Here is a 20,240-nt window from a genome sequence, read left to right as displayed (position 1 = left end):
GATGGGGGTTTTAATTATTTGGGAATATGTATATATACATGTATATATATATCCCAAGAAGTTGATCAGACATTAGATTTTAAAACAATTTTTATTTTAATCTCGATCCAAGAGATGGTTTAGTTACATGCGTGCCAAAATGTCTCGTGTGCAGGCCTCCCTTTCCACCAGACGCACGTAACAAAGCCGATAGTTAAAACAAAAAAAGAGAAAACGACATCGCACGTAAGTCGAAGATGGAAAATGATTCAGAACGCCGAAGGAAAATGGTATCCACAGAAGGAGGAAAAAGGAAAGAAAGAAAAGCAAAAAAAAAAAAAAGGTAAAATAACCCAAGCCAAATGACGAATTTTAGATCGTACAGTTTCACACGAACAACGTTGAAAAAACATGGGGCGAGCAGATATGAGAGCAGAGAGAGATATTCCAGTGCCAAGTAACCCCGAAGAGTGCCTAATTACTCTGTACCGCGGGCGGGGAGTTACCCATCCAGAGAGGAATGCACCCTTAGCTCCTTGCCGAATAAACAAAACCAGAACGAGGGACATTACCACGCCGATACCCGTAGAATAACAATTCCGAAAACGCCAGTGAAACATAAGGCCCAATGTGACCCAATTCAAAGTGCGAAATGCAGTTGGAAAACAGAAAAAAAAAAAAAAAAAAAAGGTACAACAGAACGTTGTAAATATGTATATAAAGAATTAAAAATGTTCTTTCAGATCATTGACATTACTCAACTCTGAGTCTCTTTCCCGCGCCAACGGGTTCTGCTATGGCAGATCCGTTGTCGGGACTTTTCCGTTTCCGGTCCTGCTCTTCCCCTTCCTTGACCAGTCCCGGGCCAGACTGCATCACGGGTGTCGGGAACGTAAGCGGACTGGGTAACATATTACTATCTGGACCCGTTCGTCCAAAGCCCCATTCGGGATAGAAACTCGACGGCGACGGTAGCAGAGCGTCGGAAACGAAGCGGCTTGGTAGGGCAGATACGGGAGTTTCGATGTTATTAGTGTTGCCATTATATGCGGCACCGCCTTGCGGGACAGCGCCTGGGGGTGGTGGTCTCGCGAACGGGTTTGGCGGGCCATGTGCACCAGCGCTCAATAAAGCGCTGGCGGACGGCGACGGTGGAGGAAGCACGACCGATGGGTGTCCTGTATCAGAGCCACCTTTCGCTGGAGTAGTTCCGTTAGCACCAGACTCACGGGCGGATTCCTCTGTGCCTTCCCCTGTGTCGGAATGTTCGCTGGGAATCTGGACCGTCAACCGTGGTCGTTCTTTGACACTGGTTATGCTGTCATTTCTGGTCATCGGGGGAACATCTGGGATTGAAGATAACGAGTGTGTCCTCTGCGGGTTGGGAAGCGATCTCGGGGGAATCGGGGCTGTAGGCACCCTCGGTGGTGGAGCAGACGACTTTCCAAGTTTCTCGGAGTCATGCTTGATGGCTTGTGTTTCGCTCTTTGGTGATTCGACGGGTGGCGCAAATCCGAATTGCTGAGCTAAGATAGACCCTCGATCATCAATTGGGGTGAATATGCTTCTGGACTTGGTTGGCTGCGGTCTTGGGGGCGGAGACGACCCACGCTCGACCTTCGTTTCAGGATGATGCTGAGGTAATTGCTGGTCAGCGTGAGACGGGCCATGCCGTTCTTGTTGCGGGAAAGCGGGGGGCATCGATTGTCTCCGTTGCTGCTCTTGCAGGTACGTATGATGAGGTAATGGGGGGGGCTGCGCGGGTGGATGTGGATGGTGTTGAGCATGAGGATGAGGATGGGAATGCTGAGGATGCTGAGGATGCTGGGGATGTTGAGGATGTTGTGGGTGCTGTGGGTGCTGTGGGTGCTGTGGGTGCTGCGGATGCTGGTGGTGTTGTTGCGGTATTTGGGGCGGCACGTGTTGGTGTGGCGGGTGATGAGGTGCCGCTGGCGGAGGGTGTCCTTGGTGTTGTGTCACAGATGATGGTGGTGGTGGCGGCGGGGGGAGTGGTCTTGCATATTGGTACTGTCCTGGTCTAGGTGGGTGTTGCGGCATATTGGAGTTTGCTTGTGGGTTATAAACGGGTCCATTCGGCATATATGCATAGCCATTTTGGGATTGGGGAGGAGGAGGAGGTGGTGGTGTTGCATGGTGATGTTGTGGAGGAACCAAACTGGAAGTGACTGCAGGAACAGTATTCCGAGACGAAGGCCTCGAGCCGACACTGGCGGGCTGAGGGGTCGCGTTCCGTGCATGATATTGGACGCCGTTCGGTATGGGAGGAGACACGGACGGAGTGTGATTTACATGTTGAAAAGCTGGCTGATGCGGTTGGGGAGGAATTCCATTGTTGTGGGGTTGTTGAGGCTGGGACTCATCCGGTGGTGGCGAAACATCCTCTTCATCGTCATCGTCAACGTTCTGCTTACCTGCAAAGTCGGCAGGCCCCTTGTGTTCATGTGCCTGGCCATACTGCAAGAAATATTTTAAAGGGTCAGCGCGAACTCCCGCAGGGAACGCAGTCGAGAAGGAAAAGCAAAGCAGCTCACGTATTGGTATCGTCCTAAGGTCTCTTGGATATCTCCGGACGAAAACTCGTAGAGCTTCTTATTATGACCGAAGATGATGACGGTGACGTCGACGGAGCAGAGAACGGAGAGCTCGTGGGCTTTCTTGAACAGACCGCCCTTGCGCTTGAGGAATGTTCTGAGAGCAGGAACCCGAGAGTCAGCAACCCGTATGAAGCACAAGGCCCTTTTTTTTTTTTTAATTTTGTTTAGTTTTTTGGATGGCACATACACAGATCGATTGCGGTCATCCTTGATAGCTTTGATTTCAATCTTTCTTCGGCCCATTTTCTTGCTTCTTCTTCTTTGGCGTGCCTCGAGACCTCAACAGGCCTTTGAGCTCTGTAGCTAGTCCCCTATGCACTAGAGCTTGGAAGAGGGACACCCGAGGGTTTATGTGGCGAGCAAGAGGAAGTGGCGAGGAATTAAGGGAGTCAAGCAGCTGTAAAAGTTGACGGAGAGAGCCAGACAGGGTTACAATGATTAGGGAATACTGGAGGTGGAGAGGGGTTTGAGTGAATCTCCAGAGAGGGTTTGGGGAGCACGATGCTGCGTTGTGAGAAAGGAGGTGGGGGGGAGAGGGAGATAAGATGATAGGACGAGATGATTAAAAGACACAAAAAAAAAAAAAAAACAAAAAAAAAAAAAGGAAAAAGGAAAAATAGAAGCAAAGGCCTAAGCAACCGAACGACGGAGATGATCGCGTGGAGAGAGAGAGAGAGAGAGAGAAAGAGAGAGAGAGAAGAAAGCCAGTAATAGCAGCAGGAGCTTGGATTCGGCGGGGAGGGACGTGCCGTGGTGTTGGCGTTGGTAAACAGCGGTGGTCGCAGCGGTGGTGGTTGTGGTGGTGGGCGATGGAGATGGAATGGGGGGTTTCGAAAAAAGGTAGACGCGGGACGTTCTAAAGATAGATATAAGTAGTAGCCCAGCAGTCAGAGGGACAAGAAAGAAATCCAGAACGGTGGGAGATTGCAACTCGACACTCAAAATTAAAAGCGAAAATTCATCAGCAGCGCCGGATGTGGAGCAACCCGTTGGCTGAGGTAAGCTGGCCGCCGCCCAATCACGAATTTCCGCGTTTTCGATTGGCTGACTCTCGGCGCCGAGTCAAATACGACGGATCTCCGCGCAGCCACCCTCTGATTGGCCAATTTATATCATGCCCCCCCCCCCGGGCCCCGACCGCCAATTGGACCATCGTGCGCTGGGCCCCGTTACGGTCTAGCGACGTTTCATGGGCCTGCAAATTGCCGTGCAAGATCGCATTCCGCGCCCTTCATTGGCCGGCCCTCGTGCGCCAAGCCTTTATCGGGTGGACGCTAATGCCGGCACTAAGCGACGCCGCGCACGCTGACTGGCTGCTATTTATATCGCGTGATTTCCCGCCCTTTTCTGCAATCTGCCAGCTGGCCGTCCGCGTTTAAACCCAGGATTGCACAGAGATAGAGAGAGAGTACGGAGTATGTGTGTGTATGTGTGTTGGGAGAGCTTGTTCTCTTTCGCCCCCAGCTCCCTGCTCACTGCCCGGACTCCAGACTCCAAACTTCCAACCCTGCCCAGGGAATGATTCTGTAACCAACCCGCATATTCCAGTAGGATGTGAAGAAGCTGTACGGAGTGCGGACGGAATATACGGGAGGAGTACTCCGTACGGAGCACAAGGTACAGGTACGGACAGCGAGAGCAAGAGTGCGTGCGTGCGTTTGTGTGGTTCATCCGCCAGACCTCCGGGGGCGCATGTGGAGTTTCTCCAAGGTGATCACCCGGATACGAGCCCCATTCTTTTCCAGAAAAAGAGGCAAACAAACCAGAATCACTTGAGAGCGTTTGTCCCTTTTGGTGGTTTTGCTTTTCTCTTTCTTGCCTGCTTCCCTGCATGCATGCTGCCACCAGCCCCAAACACGCATATCCTGAAACATGCGCATGAGCCGACGAAGATTGGAGGGCTCGAGCCGGCGGTACAGCCCGTATCGACTTTCCCCAGCAAATACATGGTCAAAACCGTAAATTTGCCTCCTGCGCCAAAATCACATTGCTCAGTCAGCAGCTCCCGGCCTCGGATCAACATTTGGCCGCTTCTCACGTCGTCATCATGTTCCTAGGCCTTCTTCTTTCAGGGTTTCGTGGTATTTTTCCTTTTTCTTTATTGCTATTGCTATTGAGAAGACATCCAAATGACATCCGCATTCTCAAGCAAAGTTGCACAGTGCTCAGCGGTGACCCCCTACTTGCTCCGTTCTTTGAATCGATCAAACTCCAGCCAAAAGCATCTTTCTCGCCTTTGATCTTATCTCTTCTTCTTCCTTCTCCGAGTCATTTAGTCTCGACCCCCGTCTTGTGGTCACACAAGCACCCTTTGTTGCCTTTATACACTTGACACTACATGGATATGCAGATATCGTCCACCGTCAGCCCTAAAGGAGGCCGGATGCGTAGCGAGCAATTGAAGACGAATGGCCTGCATTTCCTTTCAAAGGCTTTCCCCATGACTAGGCAGTGTTAGCTTGAGTTTGTAAGTTCAGCGGTTATCAGCTAATTCATCTACGGAAGACTTTTCCATTCGAATTCTCCCGTCGAGGTCATCAAAGATTAGAATAGCTACCATAGCTTGATCGGCACCTTCAATCACACGAGCAGCCGACATTCATTGCGACTAAACGATTAGAAATGTGCCTTCCGCCTGTACTTCGTGCATGAATGGATGCTTGGAGATGTACTTCTTGGCTCTGACTCGGAACAGTGTGTTCAAAGATCTGATGCCTAAACCCCGTACTCAGTAGGCTGTGGTTCTGTCGAGCTTGACCGGGGGGGTCCTCGCACTGCTGAGATGCAGGGTGTAATTCGTAATGTGCTCCGGAAACATTCCATGTATGTATGTTCAGTACACAACATAGTAGCGCGTGAGACTTGAGCGTGTAGGGCCTGCAGTCCTCCCCTGCCTGCGAATGGGACACTTTGCATATTCACAACACGCCCACATATATCTATGTATGTATTCACGTACATAATGGACGCAAGGGCAGGCCACATGTACCCGTCCACGGACCTGGAAAACCTTCTTGCTCTCTCACATTCTGCGAACCGTAGACAAGAAACTCCACAACCATCCATGTTCCCTGTCCCATGTCAAAACCAGTGTTGTTGCTGCTGCTGCTGCTGCCACCAGCCCCGAAAAATACCCCGGTCGCCGGGCAATGTATGGCTCCATACGTTCCTGCTTGCTTCCATGTGCCTTTCGAGAGGCTTCGTCTCCCCTTGATCCTCGGCAAAAGAGCCCCAAGGAAGGACGGGAAGGGGAGCTCACCCTGGCCGACCGACAAAAGGGGTTCGCAACAATCCCCGACAAAAGCACGCCCTCCCTTGTCCAGCCTAAACCCCCCTTTGGCAAACCTGTGTCACTCCCATACATGCGCTAAATATCGATCGTCTTTGAGAAGTTCGGCCTTTTTTTTTTTTTTTTTTTTCTTTTTTCTTTTTTTCCAAAAAATGAAAGAAAAAAAGAGATTAAAATTCAAGAACAAACATGGGATAGTTAAATATAGTAGCAAAAACATCCTACGCGACGGGAGCCGCCAAAGCTAAGCAAACCACATTGGAACCATCTCCCAAGGACCATGAACGGCTGCATCATTGTTCAAGCTCTTCCACCAGGCGCCATTGATTTCCTGTCGATTCTGCTCTTTGCTTTGGACTTCCTACTTAATGCCATAGACTAGCTTATTTGAATAAGACTAGTACAGAGGACCTGCTATGCAAACTCTGCGAAAACTGCAAGTTTCCAATATCCGGCCATCTCGTCTCTTCCTGCAGTCTTATCAGAGCCCTCCAATGGGGTCCAGGCTTCTGAGCTTTTTGGAAAGATTTCGTCCCAACGTATCTCCAAGAGAAAACGAGAACGAGGAGTTTTTCCGGTATACGACCGGACGATGGCTCTGGCAAGAGAAGGAGCAAATGCTTCAGCGATATCGAAAGTTCGATGTCAACGAACTGAAAGTTCTGGCAGCACGGACACTGGGCTTAACTAATAAATGCATTAAAATGTCCAAAATCGGGGAAGGGAACTACAATAAGGTTTTTCGTCTCCAGATGGAAGATGGGACGACGGTAATCGCCAGAATACCTCACCCGAACGCTGGCCCAGCAACATACACTACGGCATCCGAGGTGGCAACTATGGAGTTTGTATGACCTCCAAATGACTCGACTGCCGAGAAAACAGGGTTTCTCACATTCGCTCCTAGGCACGATCTGTCCTAGGGATTCCCGTACCCAAGGTCTTGACCTGGTGCGCGACATCTGAAAACCCTGTGGGCTCCGAATATATTCTTATGGAGGAGGCAAAAGGCAGACAGCTTACCGAGGTTTGGGGTGATATGGAATTGGAGGACAAGAAAATCATCATAGAAGATATCGTGGCCCTGGAGCAAAAACTGCTTTCGGTTTCGTTCAGTTTGTGAGGCACGGCGAGAGCCCTTAGATTGGAATATGTTTGACCTGGAGGATTCGACTGACATCCTAGTGTAGGCTTGGTTCGCTCTATTTTGCAGAAGACTCCTTCCCCGGATGCGAAGCTGCGGAGGTGTCGAGTGACGTCCCGACCGACCTTAAAGACGACGTGAGGCGAAGATTTGTGATTGGACCTACTGCATTGAGAGAATTCTGGGAGAATGAGAGATCGCAGCTGTCGACAGACCGTGGCCCTTGTAAGTTGGACGAGACTGTCCTGTGGATGTCTTTTTTCTATGACACTAAGCTCATTTATCTTTTGATTAGGGAAGTCCGCAAGGGACTATGTGGAAGCTATTGCCCACCGAGAAATAGCGTATATCAGCCAATATTCATCCTCCGCCGCAACCTCAGTACCTGGCTATTTGAAACAATCAAAAGCTCAACTGTCGCCTGAAGAGCATATCAAACTGCTCAATAGGTATCTCGCTGCAATCTCCTATCTCATCCCAAGCGATCCAGACCTAGTCCGTCCGGTGCTCTGGCATCCCGATATTCACGATGGCAATATTTTTGTCCATCAAGGCAAAATATCCAGTGTGATCGACTGGCAATCTATCTGGGCAGGGCCTTTAATCTTGCAAGCCCGTACCCCCCGACTAATTGATTACCACGGGGAAATAAAGTTAAAGCTTCCGGAAAATTTCAAGGAGCTAGACAAAGATGAGAGATCGCGGGTGAGAGACCAAGTCTCTAGGTCTATCCAAGTGTATCTTTATGAACAGAAGACGGCCAAAGACAACCCACTGCTCAATAAAGCAATCAGACAACCATTTGGAAAGTCATTGGGCCAACTTGTCGATTTTGCTGCTAACTCTTGGGACGACGATATCCTTCGCATTCGTGAATGTCTCATAAAACTCGAAAAGTAATGTTCACCACCTTCATTGCAGCGCACACGACTGCTATATTTCCGTTACCTTGTTCCACTTACTAATAATTTCTCACAGGGACTGGCCAATACTTGGTTCGGAACACCCATGCCCATATCACTTTTCACCGGAAGAGCTTCACCAAACATTGGGTGGATGGAGAAGGGTTCAACGAGACACAAGATTTCTGGGATCAGGTTGAGGGACTAGTGAATAGTAGCGGTTGGACTACGAACGAAGATTTTGAGGAAGCAGTGGACTATTTCTGGAATTTACGGCAAATTGGTTTGGAGAACCTGGCTGGAGATGAACGAAAAGAGTTTGAGCAGCAGACTCGTTGGGTTCTCGATCATCGTGCCGATTCCTGAGGGCCTCTGGCGAGGCGATGTGATGAAGCTGGTCATTTCCGCCGTGTCGACGTAGGCCTGTCGATCGATGTAGGCCTACGGACTAGGTCCATAGTATAGTGCGCGGGCGAATGGGGGCAATTGGGAACATGAACAGCGATTGGTATTTTTGAATATCACAAGCACGAACACCAAGTCTTCAGGAATGCAAGATCTGACCCAAACCCCCGGAATCTCGCACCGTAGTCCCGAGTCAGTGTCCCGAGATCGTGGGGGGACTCTCCGATTGGACAATTGTTCGGTTTTGACGAGCAAGTATCGTGCGCAAAAGGCCCAAAGGAGAGAGGAGAGAGTGCAGAGTGGAGAGGGGAGAGTGGAGAGCGTATTTCGTATTTCGTTTGGAAGTCCAGAGAGAAATAGTGGGCGCTACCAGATGAGTTGGTCTGGCCATTCTGGACGATAGTGGACATACATATTCAGGACGCAGGCCCATTGTCTCTGCAAAACAATATGCTTTTAGCCTCCATTCCAGCAGCTGCCAATATCTCAGGAGGCCACTACTTGCCTGTTATCCAACATGCTTGTCGAAAACCCCCAGCAAACGGTGAGCTTGCAAGTTGAAGTGCTGCTCTACCCTCCTGAGTACAGCAGATACTAACTGCCTTATAGACTAACGAGGCTGAAAGCCAGTCAATGGCAAGCAGCAGCCCCGAGGATGCCTTCGTCAGGGCTTTAGGAAAGGAGCCTCCAAAAGCCTTTACCAAAATAGGGTCCAAGCTCTACGCTGCCTCCCTTATCGGGTGCTTCTGTGCCACAATGGACGGGTACAATGGCTCTTTGATCAACAATCTGCTAGCGAACAAAAATTTCCTGGATTGCTATGGTGGTTCGAATTCCGGGCTTTGGTCTGGCCTTGTTACGGCCATGTACCAGATCGGGGCCGTTGCTGCTTTCCCCTTCGTCGGGCCAGCTGTTGATACTTGGGGCCGCAGAGCTGGAATGGTAATCGCTTCCATATTGACCGCGGGGACCAATATTCAGTCCTTCATGGGCGGATCGTTTTTGCTGGGGTTTGGGATATCAATTGCGGTTACTGCCGGGCCAACGTATGTGGTGGAAATCTCTCATCCGCCATATCGCGGAGTGGTAACTGCAATTTACCACACTTTTTGGTAGGAGCCCGTTCCCTTCACTCCGAGTCTTGCTGTTTTTGGTTTCATTGTATGCTAATATCAGGCCGTGATGGAGGTTCACTGGTTCGATTATCGCGGCCGGTGCGGCGAGAGGTGCACTTGATATTGGCGGTAACGGACCTTGGAGGATCATAATTTGGCTGCAAGTACTCTTTGCAGGCATCATCGTCGTCGTTGCACTGTTTCTACCAGAATCACCTCGTTGGCTCTATGTCAATGGCAAACAAACCGCAGCCACCGAGATGTTGATCAAGTTCCACGGGGATGGAAATCCAGACTCAGAGTGGGTTAAACTGCAGCTTAACGAGTACGAAGAGTACCTCGAGTTAGATGGAGCGGATAAGAGATGGTGGGATTACCGTGCTTTGTTCCGTAACAAGGCATCGATATATCGTCTGTATTGCAACGTCTGCATTTCTATTTTTGCTCAGTGGATGGGGAACGGTACGTACAACCAGAGTCTCTCCCAGGGCCTTTATGCTGAACATAACTGATCGAGTCTAGCCGTCATCACCTACTTCATGTCTGCTGTCCTTGATACAGCAGGATACAAAGGCACTGTTGCACAGCACAATCCCATCCTCATTAACAACTGTCAGGGATTCGCCTGGTCGATTCTTGGTGCGAGCCTGGTTGACAAATTTGGACGCCGCCCCTTGCTTCTCTTCTCCAATATAGGATGCAGCCTCGCTTGGGTTGGCATGACAGTTGCAACATCTAAATTCGCTAACGAGCAGAACCAAGCTGCTGGACAAGCTGCGCTCGGGAATGCTCTTCATTTTCAACGCCGTTTACGCTGTGGGATTCACACCACTGCAAGCGTTGTACCCCGTTGAGGTACTAAGCTTCGAGATGAGAGCCAAGGGAATGGCATTCAGTAGTCTTGCAACAGGCGCAGCTGGGCTACTGAACAAGTTTGCTTGGCCAGTGAGTATCGAAAGAATCGCCTGGAGGACCTACATCATTTTTGCGGTCTGGGACGCAATACAAGCCATTGTGATTTACTCCACAATAGTCGAAACAAAGAATAGGACCGTAAGTACTAGGGCCTCTGGAATGTCTGTTTGCTATTCGCTACTGGCTGACGTTCGATAGCTTGAGGAACTGGATGAGATCTTCAAGGCTCCTAATCCAGTCATGGCCTCAATAAAAAGGAAGAAGAGTGTCGCTGGAGTGTTCCCTAATTCCCTCGAAGCGCTCATCCCCTGAGCCAGTACAGAGATGCACATGGAATTTGTATTCGATGTGCAAAAATTCATCCCTTGAAATAAGAGACGTTCTAGGCTAGATTGCACTGGTGCTCAGGGGGGTTGAATCGCCTCCGTAGCTGTTGTCCGCTTTTCGTAACAAAGCTTCAAGTTGAGGGCTTTGCAACGCAAATTAGACAATGTATAATAATTTTGTCTAGATTAAAGAACCCGAGGTGCTGCAGCATCCTAGAAAAAAGTTTGTAACTTCGAACACTTTAAGCATCACTAACGAAGCCATGACGGAGTCATTTTCTCACTGGGCACTGTTGAAAAAGCTAGATGTAAATGCATTGGAATTGAATTAGCCCGTCATCTAGAAGCGATCCGCGTGTGCATCGACCAGAAGTTTCAACTTCAGCATTATTCCAATTCCAACTCCGCAAGACAAGAGGTCCACTAGTGATTATTCCTCTCCATCAGGGTGTGTTAGACCCGAGTCCTCGTGAAGGGGGAGAGAATAATTAAACTCTGTGGCTCGGCCTGGTCTCCCAACACCAACCCAGTCAGGTGCTACCTGTGCTTGCAAGAGGTGGCATAAAGTAGTTGCTCGAGATACTTGTGCAACTATAACAAAGAAATACAGAATCCGTAAAGAGTTGTTTCATCGATGGAATCCTGAGATTGGAAAGGACTGCAAGTCTTTATGGAAAGGTCATTATGTCTGTGTTAAGGCTTGAGACGTGTACTCATTCATGAACCTAGAAGGGTGTTTGAGTAATGAGACTATGATAGGAGAGTACTTAGTGCTGGTAGTACAGAGCGCCTGATGTCAAACCTGACGTGGTCTGTCCTAAAATTCAAGGAGACTCTTGTTTTGCAACCCTTGCACCTGAAGCTGAACCATATCTTGAAACCCTTCTCGACTCGCTCGGCGGATTCAAGATGCTTCTCGATACGCCCAGCACTGACATATGCTTCGATAAAGTCCGCAATCAGTTCAGGCAAGGTGGCCAGGGAAAACTCGATCGACCCGAAAACGGACATCGTGGTAAAAGCAACCTTCTAACATACAGAGTATACATATGTATGTATATATGTACATAGCTATTTGCAAACCTCACCACCAACAAAAAGGCCTCCGTCAACATATTCCCTCTATCCTCTGTAGTTGGAGCATCGCTGAACATGTCCCCCCCCAAGTGATACACATACATACCCATCTTTCTCTCTCTCTCACACTCTCTGTGTCGCCCAAAATGGGAATAACAACAGTTGGGGTTCTTGTATCCTCAAAACAAATTTCAAACAAGGGTAACCCATAAACCGCTGTAAATCTGTAGGCGAGATGTTTGATGCTCAAATAGCCTCTCTTACGTTTCTTTTTTTTAATGGATCCTGAAACGCGCATCGAAATATTTTCTCTCTCTCCGCCTTTGCATTACAACCCCTTGCATATGTAGTTAACTAGGTGGGATGCAAAACACAACACTTCAGTCTATATTTACGATGCATAGATATGGATTCATGTCATAATTCTATCTTTTCTTTTTTCTTTTTTTTTTTTTTTTTTTTTTTTTTTTTTTTTTTTTTTTGAGATGTGCGAGGAAACCTCATATCTTGTAGTAGGAGGTGTGTAAATGAGTTTTGAGAAAAATAAAAAAAGAGAATCCAGATCCGCAGAGGATCAATATCTGGAGGAGGAGCGCGATTGGGAACAGTCTGGATGAAGCCGGCATCTTTCACTTCTTGACACGCAACTTTGTAATCTTCATCCCACCGGATCAGTATGCTCACCTGCAGAGAAAGTTCGCACCTTGGCAATGCATTCTGTAGTTACTTTACGGGCACTCTGCAACCCCTACCGGCCCTATCATGAGAGGCGCGTGGAAAGGGTTAGCATTAACGTTTCTGATCGTTGTCTTCACTTTGCTATTGGATCCTATTATGGGATGATAGGAATCTATCAAGGTCCTGTTTGTTGGGCCATGTGCTTAGGGGCTTGACTGTATCCCTGACAGAAGGTTCAAACCCCTGTGGGCCTTAACCTGGAAAGTTTACACGGAAGTTTGCTCTTCAACACCCAAATCGGGGTCTAGTATGGAAAGGGCATTTTCATTGAATCAATATCTTCCTCTGACTTATGCATGCATGTGTCGAAACCGTTCGGTCTCCGGCTTTCTCTCTCATCCCTGATACCCCAATGCCCCACCCGACGACCCCCCTGGAGCGGGAGGCGGAGGCGGCGGCGGCACGCCACCCCCATTCCTATCGGGCGTCCAGACGTCTTCCGCCGTAACACCGCCCGCCGTTGTGTAATCGCGTGGAAACTGAGGATCCCAAAATGCACCCTAAATCGTATCGAAAAAGAGACACGGACAAGGAAGGTAAGAAAAAGAGAATAGACCCAATATATGACTAGGAGGAGAAACAGAAGGGGGAGTTTTACTTACCCAGCCAAATTGCACCGGCGCATCGATCATCGTCTCCATCACTTTGTACGCCGGGTTGGACGACATCCCCGCCGCCGCCGCAGCAGCTGCCATCGCCTCCATCGATCCTCTGCTGGTCTCCTGCGCCATCATGGCGTCCGGCTGCTGATACATCATCGCATCGGGTCTATACTGGAGCTGCTCTGCTTGCTGTTGTTGCTGCGCCTGGTTTTCCGGTATTTCACCGATCACGCCATATTGATGATGGCTCCCCTCGCCACCGCCATGGGGCATACCAATCATGTACTGTGCTGCCGCTGCCTCTGCTGCCGCCGCTGCCGCCGCCGCCGTCGTAGTTACTGAATAGTCCATGGCGCTGCCAGCAAACTGTTCGCCCTGCAGACTCTGTACTGGGCTGGTAGAGTTTGATGTTCCAGACCCGAAACTACCTTCAGAAACATCGCGCGAGGAGCACACGGCCTTTGCCTTGCGAATGGTTAATTGCACAACGTGCGCTGCCGTCGATGCCTCCTTGGACATGGACCGGTATTCCTGCCAGATACCAAAAGACTGCTCCAAAGCTTGGATCTTACTCTCCAGGGACAGAGCTGGATTACTTAGTGGGGCGGTTGGATTGCTCGATGCGCCGATGTTCCTGAGCGCCTGGTCGACATCGAGGCAAACAATCATTGCCGCCAAGAGATTCTCACGGTTTAGATAGGTAAGAAGTTTCCACCTCTGCGGGAACAGCTTTTTGCCTGCTTGACACTCCCGGTGCATGTACCGTTGCTGCGCGAGCATGTTCATCGCCGCATCCACGCATGCCTCTCGCGAATAGGCGTATCGCGGGTCCTGTGCAGTAAGGTATTTCCGATGCAGCGTGCACCGCGCCTGTTCATACAGAGATTCAAACGACAGTCGCTGAAGGAACGTCAGAGAATCTTGCGTATCCGGACCTTCTCCCAGCTTGTAAAATGTCGGCAATTGTCCGTATATATTAGAGAGCTCTCGATCAAACTCCAGGACCGTCTCGTATCGCGGTGGAACAGTAGCATTTGCGAGATCGGTAGTCTTCCCCAGGAACCTGATAAGCTTTAGCCTGGCGAGCACGTACGTCACCACCGTAGGATCGGCCAACGGTCTCGGCGGCGGTAGTTCCGCCGAATCTTCTGAGAAATCTTCCTCACGGAGGTTTCGCGGAGGTGAATTGTCGGTTTTGGAGTCATCAATCAATCTGGGAACGCCCACCTACACCAATGGTTAGCTGTGAGACCCTTTCAGTTTTCCTTCATCGACCCTCAAACCGGCACAAATTCATACTGCAACAGATATCATCTGATCAAGCTGCACAACGACAGCCCAAAGGCGCCGGCGTATTTCCCCGGCAAAAGGAGATAGGTTGGGATAGTGGCTCGCGTCACGGTGATAGCCCATGCGCAGGGCCAGGCTGACGATCATCGCAAACAGAATGGGAAGACCGTGGTCAAATTCCTCCTTGCGCATGCGTTCGCAGGCGAGATATATTATCAGGGCCGGTAGATTGTATTTTCCCGGCTTCGTATAATTTCCTGATATGAGACACTGGGCGCATCTCTCTCTGTACTCTCGAACGTCCATCCTCAGCGATTCCTCGCGCTCAGGGTCAACGTTGGAGAGCAGAAGGAAACTTGACGAGAGGGACATCATGCCAAACACCATGCTGAGCCATATGATCGACGCTGTCGTAGGGTCGCGCCGAAAATTTTCATACTTACGTTTGGGTCAGCAAGCTCAGATTATGGATAGCACATCTGGGTTGAATTTGCAGGCGGGAAAAGGGGGGGGGGGAGAGTTTGGGCTTGGGGTTTGATCCTCACTTCTTTCCGGAACGTTGGTGAATGCAAGATCACTGTTATGTTAGTCAGGTGTCTCCGCAGTCTCAGGATCTGCAAAACTTCACAATCCAAGGAAAACTTACAAGGGGAGATTTCCATATTCTCAAAGAAGTGGCAGATCAGCGGGTCAACCACGGAGCGGGGTGGCACACTGTTGAATAATTCTCCCGGTTCAAAATACTTTCTAGCTTCCATCAGTAGATCAAGGCCATCGTCTTCCTCGAGGTCCCTTGGGCGGTCCGTGAAAGGAGAGTCAGTGCTCTCCGGAATAAGATCTTTCATATACTCGATCTATTAAAGCCCGGGGGAGGGTTAGATAAGCTCCCGTCCGATAACACCCAAAAAGCAGCAGCAGCAAACCCCAGTAAGGAAAGAGGAGCATTGAAATCACACCTCGTTCAAGATCGCCTGCCACGTCGAGCTCCCAAAATAGCTCGTCCCGTTGTCTTCGATACTGAGGCGACCCACGGACTCGACCACCTGCGGCTCAGTCGGGGCATCCTGACTCTGACTCTCAGGCAGGCCCGGGTGACCCTGGGCGGTCTCCTTGTTATTGACCAGGTTCAAGACCACGCCCTCGAGGTGGCGAATGCGTTCGTGCAGGCTATTCAGATAGGCCGGGTACTGGCGCCCGGTCTGTCCCGATTTGGCCTGACTTGGGGAGTTGACGTATATACATGACTGACCCCTCTTCGCGCAATTCTGACAGGGCTGGGAACGATCGCATCGCAGCCTGTAGCGAGGGACAAGCAGCGTGTTAGGAAACAATAGGTAGTAGATAGTAGGGTAGTAGGGAGAGAGATAGTGTGCACCGTACTTTCTGTGCCTGCATAGCATGCACGACAGCTGGGCCTTGTCGCGCCGTCGGCCATTGGGAGGCAATGGCTTGGAGGGTTGGAGCTCAGTCGCACGCAACGGCGAGGCGGAGGCGGGACTCGTCATGGTTCACGGAACTCGAGTGCAATGCGACGCAGTCAGGGAAACAAAAAAAGAAATATTACAGAGTTGAAAAAAGAAAAAAAAGAAAAAAGGAGGGGGGCCGCCACTTTCCTCTCTTCTGCTATAGCCACATTCTAGCAGCAGGCCAGCCGACAAGCTCCCAAGCAATGTGCGGATGGCATTGGAAGATAAGAGAAGAAGAGCCAGACGATGGACGATTCTGGGGAGCTGAATAGATTTTAATTATTCCTCCTCCTTCGTCTCTTTTCCTTTTTTCTTTTTTTTTTCTTTTTTTTTACACTTTAACTACTTGTCATGAGAGACTGGGGGATGGGGGGAGGAGGGGATGGCGAATCGACGAAGCAAAAAGAGAGCGACGAACGAACGGGCAAGCTTGGGCGAAGTTGCAACTTGCAGGCCCAAAGCAGAGTTTCACAGGAGTTGCCATGATTCACGTGCAGGGAAGAGCTTTTGCCAAAGAGCGGGCAGCAAATCTAGACGGCCCTGGGGGAGGGTTTGACAGTCGATTGGGTGCTGAGAGGTCAGGATTGGCGGCATTAGGGTTTGGTGTTCGAGCAATGGGACGCGTCCAAATCAGCGCCACCCGCCGATCGGCCGTTGTGACGGGAGTCTGAAGAGAAGTTTAGTGAGTCCTGAAGAGAGTTAAAAAAAAAACAAGAGACCAGACAATGGACAAGACCGGGAGAGAGCGAGACACGAGACAAAAGACACACAAAGAGAAAAAGGGAAAAAAGAGAAAAGAGAAGAAGACTTTTGCTGACATCATCGATCGGCCCAATCAGCACCCGGACTTGCCCAACTAGGAAACATCTCGGGTTCCGCACAGTCCCGCCTTCCGATTTGGATGGTCCTTTTTGATGCCGAGACTGACTTGTGTACATGAATTAGCCAGTGCCGGCCAATCAGCGCCCAGGAAACCCCGCAAAAACCCGCGGTCTGTGGAAATTAAGTTTATGCACGTTCCCCAAAACTCTCTCCACACAGAACTGGACCGGTTGAAGCTCCAAGAAATGACCGTCGAAGGCAGCGAATCCTGTTGCCGCGCTGGAGGATCCTGCTGCGAAAAAGATGGCCACGCGTGAAACAACCCACCGTCCTTGAGCCAGTTCCACACCCGAAAACTAAACTGAAAAGAAAAAAAAAAAAGGAAGGAGAGAAGGAGAGCCGTCCCGCGTAACCCGAGTAACGGCGGTAAATACAGACAAAAAAGTAAGCTCGTACCGAACCAACCACAGCGACTGAGTTTGACCCCTCCTGATTGGCCCGTGTTGGCGCTTGACGCGCGCTTAATCGGGCCATGCCAAGCCCGCCAAGCCGCCTGAGTGGATCGAGACACGCGAGCCCCGTTCCCAAGCGTCAAGCGCCTTCAAGTCTATATGTACTATAGCCTTCCCGCGAGGGCGAGCCAATTCTAGTCCAACACATGTTGCCCCAGGAGATCTACATGGCCATCGCCAACGGTGTACAAGCGGTGGATGGGATGTGGGGGCACTTGGAGACAGTACTAGAATGGCCCGCCAGCTGACGCATGGGCCTTGTGAAACTCTGCGCTGTTAATGCAATAGGTAACAACAAAGGAATGGTCAGCAGGATGAACCAGAGTCAAGTAGAAACCCAGGAGAGAAAAAAAAAAAAAATGCAAAAGAAAAAGAAAAGGGAAAAGAAAGCTTTCCTGGAACCCAGCACCCACCATCATCAATGGAACTAGGGCCGCCCCATCGAAAAGGTACGGGAGGTGCGGGAGCGCAGGGTCAGTTTGATATGCTGCTGAAGCTGTCGTCAGGGGTAAGAAGACATCCTGTAGCGGAAAACCCTGTCCAATGGTGTCCATATTAGTCCATCTTAGGATCCATCCATCTTCCTAGGACCTGGAACCTTGCTTCAGGTTATAGCCGAACAACCTGTGAACCATCATAATAGGGCAGTAGTGGTGCTTCAAAAGAAAAAGCAAAAAAAAAAAAAGGTACACCATATCTTGATATCCTCGGACTGTGTATCAAAACACAAACAGCATCATCAGTCGCTCAGCCCAAACAAAGGAGAGGGAAAAAAAAAAATAAAAAATGAAAAGGAAGAAAAGAGGTCATCTTAGTGGCCAGGGCTGCTTGCACAAGCTTATGCATATGGACCATCAATCCACCAAAACCTTTGATACTCTCGCCGTTCTTGCAGAGGACTGGGCTTCCTGGAAACGCTGACCATTCAGCCACAAAGGATAAATTAAAACATTATCTGGAAGGCATTACCAGAAGAAGTAATGCTTCTGGGTTCACAAGACAAAAGGAAACATAAAAACTTGTGGCCCCCTTTGGATATCGGCGTGTTGGGGAAGCGGTAAATCACTCAACAAAAGTGCCCTCTCTTCCTCTGGCTGACAAAAGAATACTGGATGGGGAGAGACGGATCGCGAATTGCCACGTCACGACATGGGGACATAAACCTCCCCGGCATGTCGCGCTCCCCCTGATCTCGGCTACTCTGATTCTCCGAGGATCGACGGTGTTACACGGCCCGAGTGTGAAGGTCGTCCGCAGACTCCTAACCGGACGACTGGAGGCATTCTGCCATCAGGCCGAGACAGGAGCAATAAATGGATATTTCTGGCTGGACACCAGACTAATGATTGGGAGGTGGGGGGTTGGTCTATGTGGCCTCAATTTGCTGTTTGTGAAGCACAAGGCCTGATGGGCGAGCGAAGATCGCAGGGGCTGGGCACCCGAGTAGACGGATGCTCTGAACACCATTGGTGGGCAGCTCAAAGGAGTTAGTCACGATGTCGGCATCTGCTGCTCCTAGAACGTTTGAAAAAATAAAATAAAATAATAATAATTGTAGGCTGGTGAGAAGAAGAAGAAGATGGTATTCTGATTTTTAGAAGGGCCAGGTCGGAAGAACTCCAGGTTGGATGGAGTGTGGAAGAAGAAGAAGAAGAAGAAGAAGAAGAAGAAGAGAAGACCGGAGCTGAGCAGCCTTCCGGTCAAATTCGGAGCAGGTCCCGGGCCATCCATTCTCCCAGCGGCGGCAACTTGTCAGCTTCTTTGCCTCCTGCTGCTCTTCTTCTCTCGTAGTAGTCTTCATAGTCACTGACTGCATAAGACTAGTTATAATGAATAATAATAATAATAATAATAAATTCTTCTCTCGTCGGAAAAAGCCCACGTGGAACAAAGATTGGTTCGGATCAAGACCAGATCGGCCAGGGTTGTTGAACTCCCAACAACCACGACGACGACATCATCTTTATCAGGGCACAGACTCCTTCGCACAGTCCGCTGAGGAATCAAAAAAAAATAAAATAAAATAAAATAAAATAAAATAAAAAAGACAAAAGAACACGGGAGGCGTCAGTCTGTTGGATCGTGGCTTTTTTTCGCGGCGGTCTTTTTACGGTGTGATTGTACTGTTACAGCGAAACGCGAGGGGCCGGCCATTCGCCGAACACTGCCAATACGCGTTCCATACCGCCTGTGACCAGACAAACCCGCAATTCCTGCCGTACCCGCCCGTCACACCAGAACCGCGCTGCCTGTAATTTTGCCCTTTTTTGTTTTTTTTTGTTTTTTTTGTTTTTTTTTTTTTTGTTTTTCTTCTTCAGTTAAATTTTTCGATTCCACGGATCAAACAATGACCACTAGGACCAAGCTACCAGAACCGTCCCGCGGCTGCTGCAGACAGCGGCTGTCCTGGCACTTGCGGGTGGTGACTTAACTTAATGATGCAGATATGATAGTACTCTGAAGATAAAGGGAACCCTTTTTCTTGGGGCTTTTTTGGGTCATAATTCTCCGCAAGGATCGGGAACGGTGTGTGTCAAAACCCCAGCACGTCGCTGGGAGACCCAAGTGACCCCCTTCTAGTTTATATAGCTCCTGGATGCGACGTGAAAGGTCAATCATATTAATAGCTTTTTTGCGGCCTTTTAGCTAATGACTCACTCATTGCGAACTCTCAGGGGGGGGTGGAAGAGTAAAAAAGAAAAAAAAAGAGGGCAAGGGGACTCGGAGAGCGATGATCCTACGTTGAATGTGTCTTGCGTCTCCGCCCACTGGGTCGATTGGAAATTGTCACGATAATATATTATATCTTCAATTTTCTTATTTTCTTAATTTTTTTTTTTTTTTTTATTTTTATTTTTTATTTTTTTTAAATTACTTGGTTACCTGTTCAACTTTTCTCTTTACTGTTCACTTCTTTCTTCCGAGTTTTACTCTTGATCAACTCCTCTATTCTTATTTCTTATTTTATTTCTTTTCTTTTCTTTTCTTTTTTTCCCCCCCATCCATTTGTTCTTTCTTTGGTTCATTGGAGCTCTTCACTTCA

General features: G+C 49.4%; 5 protein-coding genes across 5 annotated transcripts; 2 read left to right on the top strand and 3 right to left on the bottom strand.

The window, feature by feature from the left end:
• Window positions 1-732: 732 nt before the first annotated feature.
• Window positions 733-3,411, bottom strand: D8B26_008184 (uncharacterized protein; the record flags this gene model as incomplete). Its single annotated transcript, XM_003067965.2, has 3 exons — window positions 2,782-3,411; window positions 2,532-2,688; window positions 733-2,454 (listed from the first exon to the last, which is right to left on the bottom strand). Exons 1-3 carry the CDS (start codon window positions 2,835-2,837, stop codon window positions 733-735), a joined length of 1,935 nt encoding a protein of 644 aa, XP_003068011.2. The 5' UTR covers window positions 2,838-3,411.
• A 2,888-nt stretch (window positions 3,412-6,299) lies between these two features.
• AIM9_9 (Phosphotransferase enzyme) lies at window positions 6,300-8,767 on the top strand (the record flags this gene model as incomplete). Its single annotated transcript, XM_003067964.2, has 5 exons — window positions 6,300-6,731; window positions 6,791-7,002; window positions 7,074-7,252; window positions 7,323-7,923; window positions 8,006-8,767. 5 exons carry the CDS (start codon window positions 6,300-6,302, stop codon window positions 8,127-8,129), a joined length of 1,548 nt encoding a protein of 515 aa, XP_003068010.2. The 3' UTR covers window positions 8,130-8,767.
• Window positions 8,768-8,851: 84 nt separating this feature from the next.
• Window positions 8,852-10,676, top strand: D8B26_008182 (uncharacterized protein; the record flags this gene model as incomplete). The annotated part of the gene is made up of 6 exons (XM_066125776.1): window positions 8,852-8,878; window positions 8,944-9,446; window positions 9,523-9,911; window positions 9,972-10,162; window positions 10,212-10,502; window positions 10,563-10,676. The coding sequence occupies 6 exons, from the start codon at window positions 8,852-8,854 to the stop codon at window positions 10,674-10,676; spliced, it is 1,515 nt and encodes a 504-aa protein (XP_065981860.1).
• A 2,164-nt stretch (window positions 10,677-12,840) lies between these two features.
• D8B26_008181 (uncharacterized protein) lies at window positions 12,841-14,784 on the bottom strand (the record flags this gene model as incomplete). The annotated part of the gene is made up of 3 exons (XM_066125775.1): window positions 12,841-13,005; window positions 13,108-14,334; window positions 14,407-14,784. The coding sequence occupies 3 exons, from the start codon at window positions 14,782-14,784 to the stop codon at window positions 12,841-12,843; spliced, it is 1,770 nt and encodes a 589-aa protein (XP_065981859.1).
• Window positions 14,785-14,861: 77 nt separating this feature from the next.
• D8B26_008180 (uncharacterized protein) lies at window positions 14,862-15,902 on the bottom strand (the record flags this gene model as incomplete). Its single annotated transcript, XM_003067962.2, has 4 exons — window positions 14,862-14,974; window positions 15,044-15,251; window positions 15,354-15,693; window positions 15,778-15,902. The coding sequence occupies 4 exons, from the start codon at window positions 15,900-15,902 to the stop codon at window positions 14,862-14,864; spliced, it is 786 nt and encodes a 261-aa protein (XP_003068008.2).
• Between the last annotated feature and the right edge of the window lie 4,338 nt (window positions 15,903-20,240).

Source organism: Coccidioides posadasii, chromosome 5 (assembly GCF_018416015.2).
Source record: "Coccidioides posadasii str. Silveira chromosome 5, complete sequence".
Classification (NCBI taxonomy): Eukaryota; Fungi; Ascomycota; class Eurotiomycetes; order Onygenales; family Onygenaceae; genus Coccidioides; species Coccidioides posadasii.
The sequence above is the reverse complement of the archived record's forward strand: the minus strand, read 5'-3'. Positions and strand labels throughout refer to the sequence as shown.